We start from the raw sequence: 26692 nt of genomic DNA, 5'->3' as shown, positions 1-26692 counted from the left end.
AAATGTACCACAGTAATGCAAGGTGTTAATAATAGGGTGGTATATGAGAATTCTGCGTTTTCAACTTCTCTAATTAAAAAACAAAAAACAATTCTGAGGTCAACCAAACCAAAACTGAAAAAACTGCTGTTTGGCCGGAAATGACTAAAACTTCATGTTAGGCAATTTGTTCTTATTGATAAATATGAAGGCCTTTATTTAGAGCTCAGTGGATTATCAGGGAAATAATCTTTGTTACTGTAGTTAACATTTGTTGCCTTTGCAGGAGGCATAATAGTAGAGGACTCTTGGGTTTGGCATCAGTTGATAATTTAATCCTAGGCTTTTGATCTGCCCCTTCCCTCAAAAAAAAAAAATCCAAATACATAAAATCTCAGGTATATTCCTTAAAGAAAGATGAAGGCCCATCCCCTTCACGTGTCAAGACCCACATCAGAGAGAGAAAGAGGTGGCTGCCTAACAAACATAGCACGCAGAAGCTTCCACAATCCCATGCATGAATTAACACCGCAGGGCCCTTCATGCCTGAAAGCATGAGCTCAGTATTTACTCAACCTTGCTTTCTGCATTAGAAAGAGACCTGCGTTGGGAAATCTGAACTCCTAGAAACGAAGGGTCATCCTGGCCTCCTGACCTCAGAGGTGTCGGGCAAAGATAAAGCTAAACTGCAAGACCAAGCCTCCAAGGCTGCTCTCTTAAAGAGGGACCTCGTGCTTCACGCAAAGCCCACACCAAAAGCAACCCGCCACCAGGGACGGGCTGTGCACCGCCGCCAGGCGAGACAACCGCCTGGCTCGTTGGAGGGCTGGCCGTTTGTGGAGAAGGGGCATTGGACTCAGTTTGCATGCCAAGAGGGAGCTGGGAAGAGAGTGACCTGAAGAGATGAGGGCTGCCTGGACCCCCTCCTCCAAGGCCCAATCACTGGGGGGAACCAGGCAGGATCCATGAAAGAACTGGTCCAGCCAGGTCAGCAAGAGGGGGTTCCATGCCTTTTCTTCCTCTAGGCCTCCCTTCCTTGTTACTCTCACAGAGCTCCAAACGTTTAAGGCTCAGCCTGGAACTTAAAGGGAAGAATCGTGACACAAGACGTGACCCTTTACTTCAAACATCTTTCCTCAGCAAGCCATTCCAAACGTCCACACTCAGCCTCCCGTCCAGCTCCCAGGCTCCTCTCCCGGTCCTTTCCCACATGCACGCCCACTCTGTCCCTCCTCTGGCCCCACGCATGTTTCCCTCAATTGTTCCCAGCTGGCCTCGGAGACTTCCCCACCACATGTTCACCCCAGGCCCGAAGCAGTCCCTACTTAAACTTTTAAAAAGTGCCACTTTCCTTTCCTCAAAGAGCTCTTGAAAACCAGGGACCTCCTCTTGGCTTCACCTGGTGACTTCTAACCTCTATAACTCCTTAAAGGCTAAAAACGTCTTTCTCTGCTGGCTCACAGTGCTTGCCCGGTGTTCCTGCACCCCACACCCCAAATCTAGACACCTTGGCGTTCGTCTCCCGCTCCCGGGAGGCAGGGCCTGTGACTGCCCAGTGTGCACTGCATCATAGGAGATACCAAGATGGACGCTCTCCTGCCTTGTCTCTTCTAGTAGCCACTAACCACATGTGCACTTGAGCACCTGAAATGTGGCCTATCCCAGTTGAGGAAGAAATTTGTAAAACCCTCTCCCTCATAAACAATAGGATTTCACTCCATGGGAACTGGCAGAAAGTAGGGGCTGTGAGCCAGAAGAGAGGGCAGAATGCCTGGGCTCCAGCTCGGCAACTCCGTGCCAGGCTAGGCAGCCATTTTGTGGCTCAGCTTCCTTGTCTGTAAAGTGGGGACAATAGCAGTGCAGATGTTAGGAGGACTAAATAAATCAATACATTTAAAGAGCTGAGAATTACTGTGAAAGTGCCTTTACACCAGCTCTAGTAGCCCACTTCGCTAGTTCTGAGTTGCCTGGTGAGTGGTAAGAGAAAAATGACTGCTACCCCACACGCACACAGGACACAGCAGGCTCCTCTCAGGGAGGAGTTTACAGGGAGAATGTGCTGCCCAGGTGATTCGTACAGGTTCCTGCTCTCTGGTACTTGGGCCTGAAAGCGTTTACAGGGAGCCTGGGAAGTAAGCCTCCAGCCTACCCATAAACAAAGATGGGTTCCACACGAAGAGGAAAAGTGAAACAAGGCTAGTTTTACCTTTGATGTCTAATGAGTGCTTACTTTCTAAAGAGACTCTTCTTTAGCATCTCTGCTGTGAGCACCATAGAGGCTGACGGGAGGAGAGGGGTGAAACATCAGGGGCCACAGAGACACGAAGGGAGCTGAGCTGCGGCCATCGCTCGGGCTAGGAGCAGTTTCCAGGAAACGAAGGAGAGCCCTCTTAGCTCCTGGGTGCATGACCCCAGGGCAGTCCTTACCTAGTCGCTGTTAAAATATGTATACTTAAAACCATCTTGGGGAGTGGATGTGACTCAAGTGGTTGAGTACCTAGTACTTAACTTCCCACGTACGAGGTCCCTGATTCGATCACCGGTACCTCCTAAAAACAAAATAAACAAACGAAAAAACCAGCTCCCACTGGGGAGTGGATGTAGTTCAGTGGTATGAGGCCCGGGTTTAATCCCTAGTACCTCCTGAAAAATAAAAATAAAAACATCTTGTGGGGAAAATTCACAGAGTCACTTCTTCTAAGGACCTTCTGTTGATTTCCTGATGTACTTTATCAGTCAACCTCTGTTTGCCTGAACCAGGTTCTAAACACAGTCAAAAGCATCGAGTACCGAGGACCTGACGCAGTACCATGCAACCCACATTATGCCTTCCCTTGGCGGAAGCCAGCAACAGTCTTTAAACATGTTTAGCATCTGCATGTGGGCTGAAGAATGGGAACACAGTGGGATAAAAGGTCTTGCAGAGCTCTGCAGTGTGGTCTTTGTACCCCAGCAACTAGCTCCTGCCTCTTAGTGTGGGGGGGCCTGAGAGCCTGGGGACAGCTGAAGAGAAGCAGAGGCGCCATGAAACCTTCCGGCCAGGCTGCAAGAAGGGTACCTGCTCGCCCCTTGGCAAACCATTCTTGCTCACCTCACCAGCGTCTGGTTGTGCAGATCCCACACGGCGATATTGCCGTCGCTGCAGCACGAGAAGCAGACCTTGGAGTCGGGGCTGATGGCCAGGGCATAGCAGGCGGGGGCCGACGACGTCAACTCTGCCTTGATCCGCGGAGTTGGAGCCGCCAGGTCCCAAATGGACAAAGTACTGGCTTCGCCTCCCACTATGAGAGTGCAGCCATCAGGGAGCAGTTTACAGGAACGGATATAATTATCTCTATTCTGCAAAGGGACATAATTCAATTACGATAATGCATCGCCGAGCAATAATAACGCCATGTGCTCTAGCTGCTATCTTGGTTTTTGACTTGAAAACCTGAATTTCACGGACATTGTACCAAAGCGAGGGATCTGGAGCAAATATGGGATCCAACCACAAATATATCTCCTTCAAAATAATAAACAAAACACGCTCTGAGGATTGCGCAGGCATGTGTGACAGCTCCCACAGCCGTTCCTGATGTCTGATTTCCTGCCTAATAGACAGGGTTGAAGTTATCGGGAGGGGTACACATAATTTCTCTACGCAGCAACCAGCTGTCCGAGCTTGTTGATAAGTCTCCCACCTCATCACCCTCCACTGTTCACTATTTGGAAACTACAGACCCACGCCTAGGTTTTGATTTTCTTCCTAAGGCTCTCCCTCGTGTTTGTGCTGTGTCTCCAGGAGTCAGATGGAGCCCTTTCTCAGAATTTAACACAGCCACTGTCTCAAGTTGTTAGAGAACAGTCCTGCTACTACAGAATGTTGGGCCACCAGGTATTTCAAGTCATTTGATTTAAAAAAGAAAAGAAAAAGTCCATGCCTTCATGCCTCACAACCCTGCAAGCAAGTAGTACCCTTTCCAGAAAGTGGGTGGCAGTGGGGGGGGGGGGGCAGCAGCAACTGCAGAGGCTCACACCCCAGCGCCAGAGCGGCTCAGCCTTTGGTTCACTTTAGCAAATGGCACTGGGGTCTGTAAATCCTGGGGTTACAGGATAGAGGTGGGACACGTCCCAGCTATTCTGAATCCCTGCAAAATGCAAACTGCTCCCACAGAAGTGAAGGTAGACTGAGTGGCTTGGGAAAGCACGTTTAGCTGACACCCGAAGCAAGTCCTTTACCATGAGCTCAATGAACCCTTTCCTGAAAGTGGGGAATTAAAACGAAACCAGCTCTCCCACGTCTCGCTGAAACCATGGGCCCTGTTCAGAACGGTTTTTACGCCACGTTGTCAAATGTTTACCATTCAGTGTTTATCTGAAGGCTGCAGGGAAATTAAAGTCGAGCGTGTGGCAGGGATCAAAGTCCAGGTCTGGCTGCACCCTCAGCCATTAAATGGGAAACCCCCTTTATAATACATCTCCAAACAAGGAGAGCTTCCCTAAGCTACTACCAACTATTATTAAAAAAAAAAAAAAAGAAATCCATCAACCCTGGGTTTTAAACAATGAAAACAGCAATAAACGAACCCTTCTCATTTAAGGGAACCGGGTGGGGAAGCTAAATGGCTAACAAAGGAAACAGAATGGGCTTCCATTTCCTCCTAATAGAAATAAAACCCAGGCCGGGCAGTTATTTCCTTACTCGGTCTCCAGGGAGCAATCACAGTGCGCCCTGGTTCCTGCTCACTCACCAGACAGTCGAGCTGAGAGACGGGGCTCTTGTTGCCAGGCTGGCTGATGTCCCAGACCTTGACGCAGCCCTTGCCCCCCGTGTACACGTGCCTCGTGGGGTTGCTGATGGTCACCGCGCACACCACCTCGCCGTGGTTGAGGGTGTTGATCTGGCGAGCGTGCCGGGGGATGCCGGGTCCGATGAGGGCGTCGGGGGGGAACGGGACAGGCTGCATCTGACCATCTGCAGTCACGTGGAAGGAGTATGCGCTTGGCGGGGACGATGGGGGGGGCGAAAGAAGAGAGGAGGCAGAAAAAGCATTCATCAAAAGGAATCTGTCATTAGAAAATGAAAGACTCTGCACTGCCTTCATGGAACGGCTGCCTTCTGAAATCAGTAGGAACTGGAAAATTTACTGATGGAACAAATTTAAGATAAGTAATAGCAGAAATCTAGGGTGCATACAAGTGTTAATAAGAGGATGCTATATGGGAAAAATACACCTAATGCAAACTAGGGGCTAAGGTAAACCTTTTATATAAACCTACAACTTTGCTCATTAAAAAAATTACAATAATTAAAAAAACGAACACTACACCAAGTGAGAAAAACCAGACACGAAGTACTACATATGGTATGAGTCCATCTGTATAAAAAGTAAATATAAATAAATTAACAGAGACAGAATTAGATTAGTGGTTATGTAGGGCTGGGGCGGTTAGAGGGATTGAGGGGTGACAGCTAAGGGGTGTGGGGTTTTTCTTCTTAGAGTAATGAAAATGTTCTAAAGTTGATTGTGGTGATGAAGGCACAACTCTGTGATTATAGTAAAAGTCACTGTTTATACACCTTGGATGGATTGTATGGTATATCAATGTACCTCAGTAAAACTGCTTAAAAAAAATGAAGAGTGCACTGAAAATGGAAGATACTAAACTGCCTTTTGCTAAATTAAGATTTAAAAATTGTGCTTATGCATTCCAAAAAGCATTCCTCAAATTCAATCAAAATACTCAATGTGCTACTAAATTAACACACAATGCATCCTTCCACATACCTTATATGGTTGTATGATTTCTTACTATAATTTAAAATTATTTTCGAAGCTTAAGACAAAGCCTCAAAGACCCCGTGATTATAATACACAGCACAGTCTGTTTCAACACTAACAAGCAAAAACAGCTTTCTAAACATACCACCCTGTAAGGCCTGCACTTAAACTCCCTTTCGCACAACCAAGAGATAATAAAGAGTTTCTCTTTTGTCAAACAGCTTTGGGATGGAGATTCCAAGTTTCCTCCTCAATAAACCACCTCCTCTATCTTGGTCATGGAACCCCAGCTTTCTTTAAGGCAGTGAAGCTCCCAGGTACAAGATCACTTTTCCTAGCTTCCCTTTGGCAAGAGTGCTGGCACTCTGGCCAACAAGGGAGAGACAGAAGCTGCTGGGTGGCACTTGGAGGAAGCTCTTAACTTAAAGGAAGAGGAAGTGTCCTCTTTTTCTCTTCCTCCTTCTGGTTGTATGAACTATGAGAAGATGCCTGAAGCTCCAACAGCCAAACTTTTGGACCACAAGGTGACTTTGAAGATGGAAACCAAGTGCTAAGGAAGGTAGAGCAGAAAGACAGGATCCAGAGGCCCTGAAAATACTGTGGAGTACAGATACCTGCCTTGGGCACTGAATACCAATTATCTTTTATGGGAGTAAGAAATAAAGTCCTGTTATTTAAGTTACTCTTTTTGCTCCCTGTTAAATACAGCTGAACTCAATCCTAGTACACACTTCAGTTTCTAACACCAATATCTTAGAGCAGATATTTTTTTCTGCCAATGTAGCTCATTATTTAAACTCCTGGTACTAATATATTATTAACATTACAAAACATGCACAAAGAATAAACAGTTTAGAAGATGGAAGAAATAGAAGTGCTAATATTTTCACACCACAATTCAACTGAGGGAAGTATGCATACCTCACGCCTAAAGACCACTGCTTTTACTTTCTTATGTAGGGCAACACTAAGATTGAACGACAAGTTCGACATTAATTAAGCCTTTTCCAGCGTGAACAATAAATGAAGCATGTGTAGTTTCCTCCTCCTCGTAATCCTCTGGTATAATGTGGGTCCTTCCTGGAACTTTTCACTGGCACCTTGCAGTCCCTTTACAGATCTAAAACATGTATACCATTTTCATTTTGCTGCTAACTCAAATTTTGTAAAATAACTTAGCAAGCACAGAACTGAAAACTCATACAAGATATGGGATCTCTACTAGCCTGTACCTAAAACCTACGTACTTCCTTAGCTTGAAAAAAATATATGCCATTATTTCCCCTCCATAAAAGCAAAATATCAACTATATGAAGACTTGTGAAAAAAACTTCCCCTCCCTCCAACCCAAGGAAACAAATTTAGATGCCCATTTTTTTCTCTTGGTAAATTGGTTTCAGATAATTAATATGAAATGGCTAGTTGGCCCAAATACTCAATGTGACTCTCAAAAATCCAGGTGACACTAGAAAAATGTCGAGTATGTTTTCACACCATAAAACAATCGAGTTGAATATATTTCGTAAGAACGGTGGTAAAGGCAAGGAGAGAACCTGTTTCTCAAAGTTCTCTGTGCTGTGAGAGGACAGAAACATGAGATTAGTTTTCCTTCGTTTGTCATCAGTCGGGATGGGCAACTACAGGTGGTCAGTTTCCACCAGGCGCCCTTCTAACAACTCCAGGTTTCAAGGGAAGAAATTTTATCTTGCTTCAACTGGAAACCGTGCTTATTACAGATTTCGATGTCTCAGATTAAAATAGAACCAGAGAGGACAATTGGGAGACATGTGTGCATGTGGCTGGATGACACCCACTTCCCTCCCAGGAGTCCTGTGCTTTACACTGCATGGGAGGTCTGCCATCATCATGCCGAGGCAATGTGAAATTGATTCACAGGGCAGCAAGCTGCTGCCAGAAGCAGGGACCTGAACAGAATACATCAGTTCCAGGGGGCGGGGAGGAAGCTGCGCTCCCCGTGCTAAAGCCAAACAAGGCAAGGGACTGACGGGTCTCCACGAGGGAGGGATCAACCAGGAGGAAGAAACCTGAGGAGCCAACAAGACGGCAGAATTAGGTCCCCAGGGACGGGAACACCAGGGTCGCCAAGAAAAGGCCACGTGAACCCCCAGAAGGAAATGAGCCTACCCAACTGACTGAGGGACTGCCTAGGAAAAGTAAAACTCACCAGGAAGGAGAGGGAGACTGTACACAGACACTGAGTATTTATAAATCTCTCTCAAACCTGACTTCAGGAAGAACGTACACGCTATGATTCCACGTACAGAAGCTCACACACAGACGACGTTAACCTATGGCACTGAGGGCCAGGACAGTGGTTGCCCCTGGAATCTGGAAAGGGGCACAAAAGCGGTTTCGGGGCTCGCTGCCCAGGGGTGGGCACTTGGTGAAGCCACTGGCTACCCACTTACGTTGTGTACTTTTCTGTGCATAACTTATACCTCAGTAAAAACGGCTTAAGGTTCATCTAGTCAGTCCAGAAAAAGTCAAGGGGAGAACTCCTAGCTCACTGACCAATTAGATAGCACCACGGCTGAGTCGGGAGCCTGGCCTGACTGACTGGTCTTACCCACCTAACCCCCCTGCTGCCTGTTACCCATCAGCTTCCTGGTCCGTAAGATAGAAATAATCGTAATATAATGGAAGGGTCACAGGGGTTGCTGTACACATTCAAGAGTGATAAGAGGTGCAAAGCACCTAAAACCCATACTTGACACCTGCAGCGAGCCTTCAGAAAATGAAGGTCACTATTTAAACCACCGTGGATTTCAAACACGGGGCAGTGAGCAGGTGATGAATCCAGGGCTCTTCACTCAACCGGTGGGCATAGGTGTGCGGCTCAGGGGTGTGGGAAAGGAATGGGAATCAGACAAGCATGAGGGAAATAAAAGGTGTGGTGGGGAAATGGGCACTGGGCAGAAGTTTAAGCACATGTCCAAGAGGAGAGAAGGATATTTGGATAGGATTATGGCAAATACGAAACAATCACCACCCCCCTTAACCATCATCAGGAAAACTTTATTAACATGGAATGAAGATTTCAAAATATATTTACAATAACATTTGATAATCAAAGGGTAAGAAGAGTCCCTATAAAAACTGCCATTTAAACTCTTCCAGAAAGCAAAATCTCTTGTCCCAGGATAGGGATACTTAAAAGATGTAGATCCCATCAAATTAAAGGCCCTTTTTGAGGACCATTCTGCTCTGTTCACTCTCATCTGAGACAGCCTCAGGGAACTGATCCCCAGCTCCCACCCAGGTTCTTCTTTTATTGTGGTAAAACATGTAACACAAATTTGACATTTCAACCAATTTTTCAGTGTATAAATCAGTGGTGTGAATTACATTCCCAGTGGCACACTGCCATCACCAATATCTAATTCCAAAATTTTTCATCACCTCAAACAGAAACTCCATTAAGCAGTTTGATTCCCCACCTTCTGCCCCCATCCCTGCCTCTCAAATCAAGCAGCTATGGATCAGGATTGTGTGTAATTTCTGAAATCTGGATGTAGAATTTAAAAGAATAAAGTCCACTAGAAGTTGCAGATTTAAAAACAAAATGAAATCTAAACTAGTTAGGAGCAAGGGACTTTCCATTTACTGGGTGCACAGAGAAGGAGAAGAAACTAAAAAGAAAGAGTCCCCACTGGGAATTCTCGCATCAGCGGCAGACTAGCAAACAAGACTGTGTTCTGAGGAAGCTGTGTATGTCTTCCTAGCAGACCAGCTACTGTTAATAAAACGATGCTGTGTTCTGCGGCCAAAGAAAAACAGGTGTTTACAGAATTGCTGGTTTGCTAGAAATAGAAAGGAACTGCAGTGGCAAAACCAAGTAAACAATAATGAAGAGCCGCAGACCCTGGAGATAATGGCCGTGGCCAAGACCCGAGCGGTGGTGAACTCAGCATTCCTGATGTGAAATTTCATGCTTCATTAACAGATATCACAAATCTGATCCTGCTGAAAACCTTCACTCAGTCTTGAGGCTTTTCAGGGCACACAAGGCCCCCCACAATTTGGCACCAACAAACATCATTTTATATGATGGACTGACTGTCCTGTACCCTAAATTTCCAGCCATGTGGGACAATGGGCCAGTTTCCCAAAATATGGCATGCTGTCGCATTCGAGTCATGTGTAAACTGCTCCCTCCTGCCGCAAATAGCACCGCCTCCCTCCTCAGCACATGTCACTTCTGCCTTCCCCTCAGCCTGCCGTGACCTTTTCTGTTATAAATCTCTACTCTAGCACTTTCCACATTAGGTACCTTTACACCTGTTTCCATGTCTGTCTACCACTACGGAGTTCTTCAGGGACAGGTGGGACTCAGCTGGCGCTTAATAAATGGACCTAAACACAGTAACTGTCCACTGCTATCTAATCGCATATAAATCAACATCATCTGAAAGGTCGCCCTGGCAAGGGAAAAAAAGATAAAAGAAACAAGAAGGCGATATTGTCCTCTAACCGTCTGCATCATGCCATCCCTCCAGAATTTCTAGCAGTCATGCCAAGTGTCACTAAAAGAAAGCATCAACTTTCCCAAGGAGGGGCGGGGGAGCAGTCCCTAGAGAGCTGGTTTAGACCAAAACAAAAAGCAATTGCAGTAGCAAGTGAAAAACAGAAGTTCAACTAAAACCCACAGGCCCATAATAAGGCACAGAACAGGCATGTTACTTTTAGTAGACCAAAAACAAAACAAAACACCCACATATCGTGTCAGGTAGAAAGGGGGCTGAATTAATTTTCAAATCCACTAAATAAATCAGCGGTGGACTCTTCACGGAGGAACCAGAAGCACTGGGGATCGGGCACGAGGGGCAGGGAGCTCCCTGCCACAGGCACGCCTTCAGGGCTAGAAGCCTGGGAAGGGTCTCTTTTTACTGCTGCAAAACATGTTTCCCTAAGAGGCAATTTTGCCCCAAATGTAGCCACGATTTTCTTTTCCCTTTAGGATCCCAAGCCCAAAAGGTACTTTAAGATTTATTTAAACACTAAACAAGTGGGTGGGTGATTTCTGAATTACATGTCTGGCATCAAAACACAAGGTGAAGGGACGTGGAAGTAACCTGGAGTCTGAAGCCAAACTATTATTGGTCTGAGTTAATACTGAACTCTAGATGCTTCTATACAGGCAGGCAGAGTGCAGTCGCTAGGGAGAGAAGCAGTGCTATGGGGCCAGGAAACAGGTGTTGGAGGAAAAGGGTGTGACACATAACCAAGAGAGGCTGATCTACCTAAAGTTGGAGGTTTCTGTGGCCAGTGAGCTCCAAAGAGCTCAGGGAATAATTTCCTCTCACTAAAAATGAGTTTAAGTTAAGCTGACCATCAATTCCAATTAAATCTAGCTTGAAGGGCTTGACAACAAAAGTCAGGGTTACTTCTTGTAAATCAGCACCACTTCATTCTAAAATGCCAAGTGTAAATCTCCTTTCCAAAAGGATTAATCACAGGTTCTTGCGGCTTGAGAGGACTTGGCAACCCCGGATTCATCTCTCACCTAGGCAATGCAACAAACATTTGTTGACTGGGCAGCTGTGCGCAAGGGACAAGGGGCTGCCAGGACCTTCGATTCTGATGGGGGAACCAGAAATAGGGCTTGTCCACATGATTATAATCCAAAGCCAAAGTGTGAAGGTGTCATATGATGCTATAAGGTGGGACTGGAGATTATACATGATGGAAGGAATCAAACAAGACTTCATGAGGAAGGCAGCAATAGGAAATATTTCAACAGGAAGAGGCAAAGATTGGTGAGAAGGGAAGTGGCTCTAGGTAGAAGGAGCAAGGAGCCACCTGGGAATAGGGTGCCGTCCACCTGGCCTGAGCACACGGCATGTAAAGAACTCAGGTCAGGAGGCTAGAAGAGCAGGCTGGGTGATCTTACTAGAGGGACTTGACTGCCCCATCAGTTTATATTCAGCTCTGAAGATCTCTGAGCAAGAAACAGACCATATCAGATAAATAAGCAGACAGTGATTTGATTAAAATTGGGGGGGCAGGGGTGTGGACAAAAGGATGCTTATTGGCAGAAGTGGGTATGAAAAGGTGAGAAGTTTAACAAAGAATAAGACTGGGTAAGATAGGCATTAACATGGGAGAAACAAAGGCTGATGTTTTGGACCCAGGTCTTAGAACAAGGATGAAACTTTTAACAAAGACAGAAAGTTAGGGAGAGCTGGTGTGGGTGGAAGGGAGGGAAAATGATCAGGTTAGGTTGGCGGGGAAAAACCTATTGAGAGCATAGGCCCTTTAACACCAGAAACAAGAGGCTAGAACGGTGGCACTATGAATCACCTTGCTCAGTCCATTTTGATAAAAACGACGTGGGGCCACGGGGCCTTGGCGCATGATGGTCATTTTGCCTACAGGCTCACTCCCTGCCCCTGTCAGGTTAATGCAGCTCAGAATATATTTCTGCAGGGGCTTCGTCCCCGATCCCTTCCCACCATCACAGACAATAATCTTGTCTATCATAGTTCCCAGCTCCGTTATCATTTTGCATTTCATTGTGTGACTGATTAACGTTGTCTCCCATCACTAGACTGTGAGCTCCCCATGGTGTGCCCTGTGCCTGCCCGGTAGACGTCCATGAATGTCTGTGGCAGGGAAGACCGGAAGGAGGTGAGTGTGCCTGGACTTTAGTAAGCAGATGATGTGGGAACCAGAAGCCACATTCTGTAAGATAAGGCTGAAGCAAAAGAGAAGTCTCGGGTGGCTAAAGGGTGGTTTCCAAGTGTCTGAAGAGCTGTCCTGAGGATGACGGATTAGCAGTGCACTGTGTACTCACAGGGTAGAAAAGAACCTGCATGGAGGGGTGAAAGTTCCAAGGTGACAGGCTTCGGCTCCAGCCTTGGAAGAACTTTTGCACAGCCATGGAAAAATGGATTGCTCCGGGCTGCAGCAAGGCCCTGTCTCTGGACACAGTCAAGCAGAGGCACAGTCCCTTGGTGGGGACATCACAGGGATGTGAACCGCAGATAAGCATTTACACTGATGGGGCTTTAAGGTCCCTCTAACCCCAAGTGAGTCCTTCTGGTTCTCGCACTGCTGATAGGCACTCCACGTCACATGAATCCCTCGCGCTCCCGTGCTCGGGGCACTGAGGCGGGGCGTCCCTGCCACGGTCCACCATCCTCTGCCCTTCTTCCCTGGTCAACTCCTTCCTAGGCTAACTTTGGTAATCTCCTTACATGTGTTCTTGTCACACATTTTTCCTTCATAGCTCTTACCAGAAACTTAACCACAGTAGGAGTTTTTAACGTTCCTACCACCTCCTCAGGCACCCAAGGCATGGAAGCCGTGTCCACTGTGTTTCCTGCAGCAGGTCCAGCACCTAGCACAAAGTTGACACAACTTCCACTCAAAGGAGTCCATGGGTGGCCGTCACGCCTTCCATCTACCGCACTCAACTCTCTTTTCTAAGAAACATTTTTTCAACTGGTATTTCTCAGAAAATGGCCTTTTGAAAACTACCGTTTAAGCCCGACCCTGGACCTACTGATTTATTGCCATTGCTCTTAAGTGCCTCACACCAGAGTGCCTCCAGTGTGGTACGCAGTGTTTGCTGCTGGTCCGCAATAGGAGGAGACCAGCAATTGAGAGGAAGCCTCAAGACATCTGATGCAGCAACTTGACAAAGTCTATTTATGACCGCCGACTCCTGTAACAAAAAACCGAGGCTTGTACTTTCCTTTCCCACTCTCTTCGTTTTTCTAGCAATTCATTCCTGTTGCATGCTGCAAAAGCGTCCATCTTTGACGGACTGGAAAATATTGGTCTGTCACCCTGGATAGCTTGAGAAGTACTGCCCCAGACAATTTCACTTTACTGAAAGATCAGAAGAGGAAAACCTCTTGTACTAATTAATGGATTCATATGGGGAGTAAGACGAGTAGTTACAGCCCGTGGACAATGGGAAAATTATTTTTCCCTGATACTAATTAATTCCATTTTCCTCACATTCTGTGGCTGAGCTCAAACTTGAAAGAGAATCTTGAAAAAAACAAAAAGCAAACAAAAAACTTTTAACTGTTTTTGAAAGAACAGTGCTGCTCAGAACCAGAGACCAATGGTTATACTGGCCAAGGTAAGGAAGCCTCTTCCCGCAAGTCTCCCAACTTTGCCGCTGTGTCCACTGTCCTTTTCCCTAGGTGCTATTGTCATAGCTTTGCATACAAAGCTTGGAACACAAAGAAATCCAAGGTACCCACATGCCAAGGAACATGAATATTTTAGCTTGGCTCTAATAAGCATTGCACCCCTTCTGCCATTCATTGAAGGGTTGAACTTTTGTGCCTAATGCGGATAGCTCCTAGGTCACGTTGTTCACACACACAATACCAACACAACAACAGGCACGGGTCTGCGTAACCCTCTAGCCTTCCACGCCAGCACTGCGGCTCACGGCTCCGCCCACCCTTCCCACCCCTCACATGTCGCACTCAAGGTAGGGTCTTGGCAGCTGGACACACCTCCATCTCTGGGTCTTGAAGCTGGTGCTCCCCAACTGTGAGCTCAATCTGGCCTATTATTTCCCCCAAAGATCCCTCAATTACTATGATTACTGATTCCCTATCATGATGTTACTAATTTCCACTTTATCCACTCACTGATCCGAAGGCCATCCTTCTTCACAAAGCACCAAAACCACAGAGAGGAAACCGGGTAAGTGCCCTGGCGACAACCCAGACTGGAAGGAAGGAGGTGTTCCCAAGAAAACACACAAACTAGTTGCCATGGCTGTCCAACTGAATGAGAAGCATTTCGCAATACTGCCCCATCCCCCAATTCTTCTCTTCACCTACATGCCACCTTAAATTCTTAAAATCTCTAATAATTCCCAGTAGAGACAAAAGCCTCATTTCATCACGAATCAAACTACCAGGACATGGCTATTGTAACGTATGAAAACTGGAGCAAGGGGAATCTGCTTCCCTAAGAGCAGGTGATGGGGTAAGAAATTCAATTTTTCCTCATGCTGGTGATTCATTTGAAACAAGACTCCAATCAAAACCACACAAGGATGACAGGTTATTTGAATGGACCATTCAAAATAATGCAATAGTGCAATGTGCAAAAGCATAGATAAAAGCATAAAGGAATGACATCATTATAAAGTCCAACAAAAACTGAAGGCCTAAGACATGTGACATAAGAATCTCGACTTAGAAAATTAACAAAATTTGAAAAGGCTTTGTGCCATCTCCTAAGTTAGGGATAGGCAGAGTGTTTGCTGGGAAGACAAGCCCTTGTATTTCAATTTTACTTTGTAAACAAAATTTGAGAATCTCCAGAAACCCTTTAAATCACATTTCTAAGTACTAACATTATGGAAAGCAAGTGGTTTTTTAAGTGACCCAGGGAGAATAATCAACTAGGGTTTTCAAATTATAGATACTTTTTTATAGTCCTTTGCCTATCTTTCTTGTTTTCCCACAAAGCCACTTTGCATATATACACATATAATTTTAGACATGTCAGAATAAGGCATTCATCAAAACTTTATTTGGGGATCAACCTAGGAGGATGGCATCCAATAGGATCGACCCTTCAAACAACTCTCTTTACCACTATAAGGAAAAGGTGGCATTGAACTGGACAAAAAGACAACACATTTCAAGTTTCTGAGATTTCAAGAGTTCATGGCACCTTACTGCCCACAATGGCTGCAAACGTCCAGGGGCTATGCGCTAAATAAACAGCAAAGCAAAGCAGCTTTCTGAAGGAGGGTCCAGCAAGGAGGGGCAACCACCTCCAGTTCTTTCCTCCCTCCTCGTCCCCATCTCCAACAGCTTCTCTCCAGAAATAACTACATGCATGAGATCACCAACATGAGAAGTCAGAGGCATGACACCTACAAGTTGCCTATTTATAGAAAGTGTTAATACTCCTCAGGAAAAGACACTAGAAATCTCCTTGGAAACACCCAAGCCTCTGCTCCTGTTGGAATTCTAGTCTGCTAATACCAATGACCAAGAAACTGCCTTTAACAGAAAACCAAAGAATTAGAGGTACTTACGGCTTCCCCCCAGGGATTCCTGCCAGGTTAGGAGGGATGGTAGGTACTCTCATGTGAGGGGGAGGATCAAACCCAACCTGGAAGCAAAAAGAAAGCAGCATGGACTCAAGTTTATGTCAAGATAGGTAATTTGCTAAAATTCTAAACACTCTTCCTCAGAAATTCCTTTTCATCAGAAATTCCTTTTCCACCCACCAAAGCAAAATACAAATGAGAACAGTAGCATTTCCTAGCATTTTTGTTTTCAAAAGAAAAAAACTTAAAGGCTAGAAGTAATACCATCACCTCTAAAACCCTGTGGGACACGTATTTTTCAGGAGGGTATGGACGCGATCTATTTGTGTATTGAGAGCCAGCTTCCCACGGTAAATATTTCCCACAGTCTAAGGATCTTCTCCCTTGTCCAAGAGCAGACAGCAATGTCATTTAAGTCAGGCTTTCTCAATTTCTCTACTAACTCTTTTTCTATGAGCATTTTGGGACAGCTAATTCTTTGTGGTGGGGCTGTCCTGGGCACTGTGTGACATTTAGTGTCTTCCCTGGCCTTTCTCAGTGCTAGAAGCACACTCACTGTACTCCAGTTGTGACAACCAAAACTGTCTCCAGATATTATTGCCAGGAGGGAAGGAGGGAAAGTCACTCCGGGTGGAGATACACTGGTCTGAGCTAAGGCTTGAGGATTCCTCTACGGATGACCAACTCTGTGGATCCTAATGCTGCCATCTGCTTCCCCCGCTGCCCACCTGGCCCTCCACTGCACAGCCTTCCCTATAGTCCAAGCAAGAGGGGAAAAGAAAAGAAACTGAATAACTACCCAAATTATTAGAAGTCATGCTTTCTAAAGAAGGGAAAGGCAAGAAATGCACATGATCTATTCCAAATGCCAAGAGAAATGATTTAGGGCCTTATATTTGCTCCTTATGGGTCACAATCTATTCCCTCTTCCTAATCCATGGTTACAGTCAATTTTACCCTTCAGCTGTGGTTTGAAAATTTTCTTGGTCAAAAATTAGGCTATTTACATAGTGGCAGAAGGCAGTAGAGAGAGACAGAAAACCCGGCCCTGTGGTTTCACAGACCCTTCATATCTGTTCCTGTAGTACTGAGATCACTCCTTACACATAAGGCAGGCTATTGGGTTTAAAGAATTGTAGAGGCATGGAAAGAAAGAGCCTGGGCTTCTCGAATATATTTTTTCTAAGGTGTAAAGAAAGAAAAAAAAAGGCTCAAGAAAACGAATGAAAAGACGTCTGTGAGCTACTTGAATCATTTCATCGCCTTCAGGAAAAAAATCTTCTTTGGTGGGAGAAAACCAGATGTCCCTTGAACCACTGAAGTAGCTTCTAAACACTGCCCTTTTTCATCCACAAAAACAGTAAAACAAAAAACGCTTGGCCCTGACTTAATGAACCAGCATGTTGATGAAGGCTGACAAGAGGAAGGCAACCGCCAGTGCCGGGACACTGGGCGCCTTTGTTTGTGAGGTGCACTGGTTTGCTGTTCTTGCCCACAGAGCGCGGAGAGGCCACGGAGGCGGCCTTCGCTCACCGGCTATGCCTGAGCCCAGGAGCCTGACAGCGCTAAATGAAGCATGCAGCTTTTCTAACCGAACCAAAGCCCATATGACAGAGACGGAGCAGCGTGCGGCCTACCATTGGGGATCTCCCGTAGGCCACCACGGCGGCGGCAGCGGCAGCGGCACTCATCTGGGGAGACATGTTGTGTAAACTCGCATACGCTGCGCCTGGGCTGGTCAGCTCGCCGTTCATGCCAGCGTGGGGGACCATTCCAAACGGAGCGGGGTACGGGCCGGGCACTGCCAGGGGCGTCCTCAAACCAGCTGCTGAAAGGAAACGCAAGCAGCCCGTGACTCAATGCACATGTTCAAATTCAAACCTGACCAGCAATTTCAGTATCATTTTTTGGAGTTGTTCATTAGGGGGAGGGAGAAAAAAGGAAAGCTTTGTGAGAAAAATTACCTCAGATTTATAGAGAGGAGCCATTCTTTCTCAGAGGTGAATTCATCTCCAGGAAAGAAAAGATCCCAGGGGAAGCCCTACCCACACATTTTCTCATGGCTCTACATGGCAGCATGGGAAATCAGGGGAATTAAGCAGGCTTATTATATACCCAAATTACAGAGGGCAAACAAAGGCACAGGCACTAAGTGTTTACCCGACTTAATGTCAAAAGAAGATTTTCCTGATAAATTCCAAGATTTCTCCTTCTGTCCAAACTTTCCATTTCCCGGTACTAATTCCAAATGAAAACCCAATCCTGGATTTACGTAAATCAAAGTGCGGGTTTAGGAGGAATATGCCAGTGCCTATTATCCTCCGAGCCCAAGCTGGTACTTTTTTTGCCTTTCCCAAGGAAGAAGATAAAGTTGAAAGTTATGAGTTTATTCACGGGCTGGAGTCTCAGGGAAATGCTCCCAGTTTCCGCAGAAGGAGGAACCACTGATTCCTCAGGGCCCTACTGACAGAAAACCAGCCAACTAAAGTAAGCAAGGAGCACTCTTGGGCCGGCCGAGCCAGCCATTTTGGTCAATATTAGCTAACTCAGACACACCATGATGGTTTGGTAAGGAGCTTACTTTTGGCATAATTATCAGAAACTTTACTGAAGTCCCCAGCCAGCATTTGGATTATTTGGAAAGAAAAGAAAAGCCAAACGTAAACAGTCAGGAGACAGAACGGAGTGCAGCTGCTGAAACCCCAGGACAAACATCTGTTTCTTATCGTGGCTTACAGAGATAGGAAGGAGGGTGGCCATAAGTGCATTTAATATTCACGGGGAACTTGCGTCACAAGGTTAACAGAAGACAGTCAAGCCGGGAAAGGGAGAAACACAGCAAAGCGAAATAAGTGGCACTGCTCTACCAGCTTGGTTAACGAGGGGGTCCATGGCTGGAGGCTTGCCAAGGCCTGGACGGAGGCCTGGAGCGGCACTGGTGCCCGGTGTTGGCATGTCGCTCCGAGGCGTCGGTGTGCTGGATTTCAGGACGGGCGTGCTGGCTTTTTCATGCTGGTATCATTAAACAAATTAAATGAGTATTATTTTTAATCCAAGCCATATTACACAATTTATCACAACAGCAGCTGGGACACTGGGCACCTTCTAGCTACTCCCTCAGCCAATTCTCATAAATCCACGCAATGTTGACAGCATTAACTTGCGAGCGAGAAATGTTGACCTTTCCTCTTCCTGCCAGAATTAAAGCTCCGCTAGAGATGCAGAACATGATCACACGTCTTCCTCCGCAGATTTTATTTTAAAAAGTATTTTCCACCAGGCTTGTGGACGTTGGAGCCATGCCAAGTTAGAAGACGGCCACACAGAAACAAATGCCTCAGCCACCGGGAATGTCCGAGGGAAGACCCGTTTCTAATCTTGCCTTTTCGTAGCAGGGGGGGGATTGAAAATAATGGCGGGAGACGGCAGGACCGTCAATTTTACGAGAAGCACCTTAGAGGCACAAGTCCTAGAACTAGTCTTATCATTTTGTTTGAAACACGCCTAAGGAAAATAACCCTTTGGAGTGAAGTGGCACTGCCTAATATGCCTACGTGACAAGTGTAGCATCTGCCAGGGCAGACCAGAGACCTGACATCAGTGAGGGGCCCTGCAGGAGTCGAGAAAGGTACAGGGTTACACAGCATCTTCTTCTGCCTCTTTTAAACACAGTCCAAGAAGCACTTTATAGGAAAGAACATGGACTAGAGAGACCCCGGCTCTCTCTGGTCTTGGATCTGATGAACCGTCTAGATTGGCAAACTACTTAGGGCTTCCTCTCTGTTGAGGGTTGAATTTGTATCTCCCCAAAAGATATACTGCACAGTTCTAACCCCCAGTACCTATGAATGTGACTTTATTTGGAAAAAGGGTCTTGGCCAATGTAATCAAGCTAAGATAAGGTTATATTAAATTAGGATGGTGTGACGGTTTGAGAGTATTTTTATGAATCCCAAAAAGAGAACGATTATGTTTGCAAACTCATCTATTCTTCTGGGTATGACACCCTTTTGATTAGATTGGATTCAGGTGAGGGGTCTCTGATTAAGTTTGCCTGATAAAATCAATTTAGGGCTTTTGATAGGGCTATGTCAGTAAGGATGACTCAGGTTGAGTCCCCACCCCCTCTGTGGGCTGATTTAAAGAAGGGGAAGAGAGAGCGCTCTGTCATTTTTAATCCTGGGCCCCAGGAGAGATGAGCCATTTGCCTGATAGTTTGCAGCTGACCTTGGGAAGAGAGAGGAGACTGATAAAGGAAGCCCTGAGAGACCTGCCGGGCTGCAGCTGAGATCAGTGAGAAGCTGGGCCCACCGAGCCTCAAAAGGAAGAGGAAGCCCAGGACGGAGAGCCCAGAAAGAGGTCAGCGACCGCCTTGCTTCAACACATAGCACTGACTTCGGTGAGAAACGAACCTTGAGTTGGACTCTTCAGGGTCTTGAAAATGTAAGCTTTTACCCCTGAATAAATACCCTTTTTAAAAGTCAACAGATTTCGGGTACTTGCATTTATCTAGATGGACTGGTGCCCCTATAAGAAGAGGAGAGGACACACAGACGGAAAGGACGAGGACCATGTGAAGGCAGAGGCAGGATTTGGGGTGATGGGGCCACAAGGCCAAGGAACGCCTGGATGGCCAGCAACCTCTAGGAAGAGGCAGGGAAGGATTCTGCCCTGCAACCTTCAGAGGCAGCACAGCCCTGCCGACATCTGGATTTCAGGCTTCCAGCCTCCAGGACTGTGAGAGAATTTCTGTTCTTTTAAACCACCCGGTTTGAGGTCTGACGTTGCAGCAGCCCTAGGAAATGTAGAAGTTCCCCATCTGTGAAATGGGCTAATGCCTGGGGGTCTGCATAAAGATTAACTGCAGGGTTTTCTTGGCCAGTTACCATGAGAGTGAAAGAAAGGACACACTCCACAAGTTGGTTGAATGAATGAATGTGTGAACAGGGCCCTGAATTCCAGGCTATGCCCAGAGCCTTGTGGATGCCACTGTTCTGACCAGCTCCCTAATTTCCACGTGCCCCCCATTACAGTTCAGCCTAACACCAAATAAAATGGACAGCTTTAGAAAATGAAAACTCCTTAGAACCCAAGAGGTCTGAACTTTTTTTCCACCTGGGGAGTTTCAGAGGGCTTTGTGTCACGGACCTAAGAAGGTAATGGACAAGGAAGCGTATTCTCTAACTGTGGCACAATACAGACAGACGACCGAGACGTAAGATATATTGTAAAATCCACGGGAGGGCAAACAGCAGAAGAATGAGTTTCAGTTTGAAACACTTAAAAACACAATCTTTAATGAGTAAAACTTTCCATTTCAGGGCAATTCTCATTACATACCAAGCTCATTTCTTTGGATTTCAAAGAAGTGGAACTTCCCGAGGAGGCTGTGGACGCTGGACTGCTGGAAGCATCTTTCTTTAGAAGGCGGTTTTTGTCGATTCCATTTTCCCGGGGTGAATGGGCTGGGCTTGCCCGTGGAGAAGAAGGGTCCTCAAAGAGCACAATCAAAGATGCCATGATTGAGGCTTATAATAGAAAGACCTTTTCTCTTACATCCTCTACTTCCACGTTAATTTTCTAAATTAAAGGAGAACACTGACGGTCCTTTAGCTTTGGAGATGTAAACATCCAAACAAAAGACCAACAATGCTATTATAATTAACAGGCTGCTGTTTGCAAACATACCCAATGAAGACACCACAAAGAACAACACAAAAACCAGCAATCAATTAATTATCCCCCTGCTCATGCTGGAGTACTTGGCCCACTGAAAGGAAAGGGGGACCAGACACCCAATTTAGGATTCCAAGATGATTAAGTAAAGATTTTTTTTTAAAGGAAATAAACATGCATGTCAATTAAGAACACTATGGCTCTGCTCATGAACAACCGTTAAGTTCTTAATGTAAAAAGATGCAAGGTATTGCCTAATGGGTGCAGAGCTTCTGTTTGAGGGAATGAAAAAGCTGGGGTAATAGATGTAGGTGATGGTAGCACAACATAGTAAATATAATTGCTACCACTGAATTGTACACTTGAAAGTGGTAAAAATGGGAAATTCTAAATTATATACATACATATGTTACTACAATAAAAATTTTTTTTTTTTTTTTAAGATACAAAAGGTCACCACACCATGGCTCTGCCTTATTCATTCATTGATGGATTTTTCACATGATACTATTCAGGTCACTCACAAGACAAAGGCTCATCAAAAGAAAGGTTACCTCATTAGATACATCCACAACTAAATTGTCATCGCTCTTGTCACCATCACTGTCCTGGGAAGAAAAAGTTTAATTCCACTCAGTAAAGGGCTCAGAAAGGATTTGAGATCCAGGAGAATTTCTTTCTATAGCCCTTGGCAGCAGGCAGTGACCTGGAATGTGCCCGCAGACCCTTCCAGATTGCCAGCCCTGGTAACTGATACCACCTTCCCCCTTTTCTCATCTGACTTGGGGCTCCACAAAGCCCCAGGCAGGAACTCTGTCGCAGTTGCATACCAGCTACACGATTACAACATGCATACAGGAGATGGCAAGTTGCAGATAACATAACAAGGGCTCAATAAATGTCTGCAATAGCTGAACAGCTTGTGGTCTGAGACCCGCGCATTCCCATAGCATCAGAGCTCTTTTCCTATGTGATTTCCAATGAGCTACAACACTTCTCTGTGTTATCACCCTGAAGACAACCAACTTCATGCTCAAGGACAATTCATAATTAGAGAGAGAAAAATAAGTCAGACCCATGTTCCCAACAGGACAACTAGTTACTTTAGAAAAACAAACCGGAAAACTACAAAGCTAGCTGCAGGCTGGGATAAGGAACCAAGACCCAGCCACGTGTTAAGAATAAACCTCTTCAGCAATCAGCTTGCAATATTTCTGGAGAAATGGAAGGAAGCTACCATGGCAAATTTTGGAGGGCCCTGGCAACCCGCAATAGCATTTTCTCTTTTCATAAAGCCATAAAATTTGCTAATGAGGAAATGCCAAGGTGACACTTGGAAAAGATTCAGAAAAGCAGTTCAGTATGATGAAATGAGTCCTACATCACAAGTTCAGGGCAGGATGAAAGACTCTCCTTTCTTAGCCAAAAGGCATTAGGTCTTCTAATGCACAGTAATGCGAAATGTGCAAAGAGTAAGGCACTATAATGGGTCCAAATTCTCAAAAAGGAGTAGGCCCCTAGTATATGATCTCAACAGTCCTTTGTACTGAGATCACTGTCAAATAAGAATACACAAATAATGTTGAGAATATTAGTACAAACACACTACTCACACTGGCCCTCTGTGGGTTGCCAAGTCCAGACTAAAAAGTTTACCCTTAACTTTAAATTTATGCCTTAAATGTTTGTTTGTTTTCCTAACAGTAATTAGAGCCTCACGTGGGGGAGACCCAACTGGCTTACTTCAATGAAGTGTTACAACCAGTGAGGAAGCCTGAGTAATCCAAGCTAGAAATGTTTTGAAAGAAATATTTTCATTAAATAAAGGAAAAAGTGAATGCTAAAGAAAAGTCGTTTCTTCTTAGCAAACCTCACAAAAAAGCATAAATGTTTTCAGATTTTAAGAACCCAAGGGGCATGGGAGAAGATGGTAGGGAAGGGAATATAAAGTGAAAAAGGTTCCCTTTGAGGAAAAAAATTGTCAGAATGGCTAAGGTGGTAACTAAACCAAACTGGCAAAAAATAATGAACAATTAACGTTTTATAATAGAACTATGAAGTGAGTCCTTAAATATTCTGTAATTTAAATCTCAGCTTTGTAGGGGATCCTTCTGCAAATACAAACTTTCATGGTCCGGTATACTCCTGTCATCTAAGGCTAAAAGCCTTTGCAAGTAAAACCTCTCCATACATCCCCCCAACCGCACATACCTGGATACACAGTTTATATTGATTCTTCATCACTCGTGACTAAATAATTTGTTGGTCTAGGAGAAGCCTCAATTGGGCAAGTTTCTGCGTGTTATGGACCTTCTGACTTTCTAATTAATAGATGACATCACAATAAAACTATATATATATAGGATCAGCTCTAGACAACAGATAAAGGAAAATGAGGATGTGCTAAAAATAAAAAGGCTTGCACTGGGTGGGGAGAACCGACAACTTTGGTTCTTAGGATGCTTTTAAACTAGAGTGCAGAGTGTGGACTGACTTGAGGACCTCTAAAGCAAGATATGCAGTCGTAAGTCCTCAGTTCTGGAATCTCAGCAGAGTGATTAAGAGCTCAGATTGTGGAGCAGGGCTGCCTCCAGGCTCTGCTTTTACCCTGTGACCTCCGGCAAATCACTTTAAAGATCTGCACTTCAGTTTATCTTTGAAATGGAGGTGATGGTTACCAAACTCACAGCGTTGTTGTAACAGTAAAATGAAATCAACTATCTAAAAAAGCACGTGGTCCTGAATGGATGCACAAGAAATGCTCCCAATAGGCCTGAGCCAGGCACAAGAGAGAGACATAGCATTTAAACGCCACATAGCCCACGTGGCAGCAAGGCTGAGGGAAACACCTCTCCCTCCAAGAGCAACAGCAAAGTGGCCCAATGCAGCATTCTACTCTCATATCGGTCCTGAGAATACATCGATCCCAAAAGAGACACCCAGGGACACACAAGGAAACTCCAAGTCATATGTCACAGCTGCAATGTCCACGACCCTGAGACCAGAGCCAGTAGTTTCTTGGCTTGGTTTGCGCTCCTCTCAAATGCAGCTTTAGCTGGGAGAGCTGTGTCAGCAGCCAGGCGTGGAATCTCATTTGTAGGGTTTGAACTACAGGCCTCCACCTTTTTCCCCTGCCACCATGGTCTAACATCACTCAACTGATCACTGAAGAAGAGGATGAACTCCTTTTAAGACCTAACTGAGCTTGAAGTGATCATGAGGCTAGCCTCCAAAAATGGGATTTCATAGCACCAAACCTTCTACCGTGATTATCTTAGCAGGGCTCACTACAAAATTTGCAGGGCCCGGGACAAAATGAAATGCAAAGCGCCTTGTTCAAAAAATGAGCATCCAAAGGCAGTGAGAACAGAACATTAAACCAAGTGTGGGCTGGTGTCCTTCTAAGAGCGGGAGCCTGTTCAAATCCCCAGCAGGTGGCACATCCATGAAGCTGTGCCACACTTTAGTGTCCCCTTTGCTAAGTAACTAAGGCAGAAAACCTAAAAGTAACACTGAGCTTGGCAGAAGCATAATTTTTGCCCTAAAGAAAAATAATATCCCACCACATAAGAATCTATCCTCGTTATCGTCTTACTTCAAGCAATATGGAATTATCACCAATATCCTGGTGTATGCTGTATACTCATTTGGAAGGCAAGTAAGCGAACAATTATTATTTGAAGCCCTTTATTTACTTACATAGTGGCTGGAGTCTTTATCATCTACCTTTCTTTTTTTGATGTCGTTGGAAAATTCAGGCCCATTTCTGCGTTTATCTGTGCCTCTTAGACTGTCAGGTACCAAGAGGGAATTACTCTGCGAGACAAAAAAAAAAAAAAGGCAGTCAAAGATTTCTTCCCAGGTCTCTGTACACATGAAAACCCAAGCTGGATGTAATCACTGTTTTAGAAATGTGATACTGACACAGGCTTTCATTCCATTTAATTTGTCTCATCAAAAGACTTGGATGGCAAGCATGGATAGAGGTTTATGCACTTAAAAGGACAACCCGGACTTTGCAATCAAACTGTCCACAGCCTGGTGGATCCTTCAGGCCCTGTTCATTCAAAATGTTCTTCCGTTCTATTTACTGTTAGAGGATCAGGAGCTTGCTGCTTATATGTGGATCCACACCCCCGCACTGCCCGTGACTTCCTGGTTAGGAATAGGAATGGCATGAGCAAAACCTGAGATCATTCTATTAGACACGTTCTATAAACTGTTAAGAGTCAACGTGCACCGTGCTAAAAGGGTGGGATTAACAGCACGGTTTCCTAAAAGGCAAATCGCATTTTCCACAGCAACAATGAAGCAACTCTTTTGAGTTCTTTTCATTTATCAGTGAAAATAAGAATTGGTGGTGTTCTCCAATCGCTCTGAAATTTAAGTCCCAAAGTGGGAACTGATGCTTCAATGGAGGGGGGGGCGGGTTCCCCATCCCCAAGTCCCCATAAAAGAGGGAGCAAGGACTAATCTCCTCAAACCGCACATGATACTTTCATTGGCATATGCGGAGCGCAAACTGGTGACCCAAAGCAAACAGGCATTTTAGATATTCTGGGGTCACATGACAGGATCTGACATCCCTTCAATTCCCATCTCCCCTCAGGCTAAAGCATCAGCACATGTTACAATGAGTTCTTTTAAACGCAGGATTAGCATATGCAAGGGGGCAATTTGTTCAGTGATGTGTTACTGCCTTGAACAATGCTGAATGAGCTGTGCAAAAATCTCCTTTCACAAAGCCCAGATAACCCCAATTTCTGAAAGATGTTTGAGAACTAAGAGCTGGGCATACAAGGCCAGCAGGCATTTATGTTACCTTGCTTGGCCACAATTTAAAATGGGAGGGGGGGGGAACCTTTAAACTAGGCCACTTCTAACGCAACTGGTACCCGACCAGAAGCAAAGGTTTTATGGTACGTTTAAAAGTCTAATCAGACTGTTGGCCAGAAGAACTAATGAGGCTGCCCACAGCCCGGCTGGCTGGCTCCAAATGCTCCCCAGTGGAAAGCAGGGGCACTGCCGTAGGGGCGGGGGGCGTTCCTGGCTCAGCCAAGCGGGGGAGGGAATCAAAACTGGGGACCAGAAGGCAATCTGAAACCTCTTTTGCCCACTTCAGGGGCCAACTCCAAAGTGAGCTCTGAGCTCTTTTATTCATGACCATTCAAGCTAAGCAAATGCCAGGAGGCTTACAAAAAAGAGGATGGGA

At 45.4% G+C, this 26692-nt stretch overlaps 1 protein-coding gene across 9 annotated transcripts in view; it reads right to left on the bottom strand.

Annotated features, from left to right (window-relative positions):
* The window catches only part of TLE1 (TLE family member 1, transcriptional corepressor), an 85898-nt gene that overhangs the window by 5471 nt on the left and 53735 nt on the right, over positions 1 to 26692 (bottom strand). For 6 of the 9 annotated variants that reach the window (XM_004477504.4, XM_004477502.4, XM_012519247.3 and 3 more), the window contains 8 exons: positions 25180 to 25296; positions 22035 to 22088; positions 21145 to 21297; positions 18672 to 18816; positions 17442 to 17632; positions 15790 to 15866; positions 4713 to 4962; positions 3071 to 3318 (listed from right to left, as the gene is read on the bottom strand). In XM_004477504.4, the coding sequence (XP_004477561.1) occupies positions 3071 to 3318; positions 4713 to 4962; positions 15790 to 15866; positions 17442 to 17632; positions 18672 to 18816; positions 21145 to 21297; positions 22035 to 22088; positions 25180 to 25296 (1235 nt within the window). The remainder of the gene's footprint in view (positions 1 to 3070; positions 3319 to 4712; positions 4963 to 15789; positions 15867 to 17441; positions 17633 to 18671; positions 18817 to 21144; positions 21298 to 22034; positions 22089 to 25179; positions 25297 to 26692) is intronic. The other 3 variants (XM_004477508.4, XM_004477503.5, XM_058301607.2) reach the window with 1 other exon arrangement.

The sequence above is a fragment of the Dasypus novemcinctus genome, chromosome 8 (genome assembly GCF_030445035.2).
Source record: "Dasypus novemcinctus isolate mDasNov1 chromosome 8, mDasNov1.1.hap2, whole genome shotgun sequence".
Classification (NCBI taxonomy): Eukaryota; Metazoa; Chordata; class Mammalia; order Cingulata; family Dasypodidae; genus Dasypus; species Dasypus novemcinctus.
Note: the sequence above shows the minus strand (reverse complement) of the source record. Positions and strands in the feature narration are given on the sequence as shown.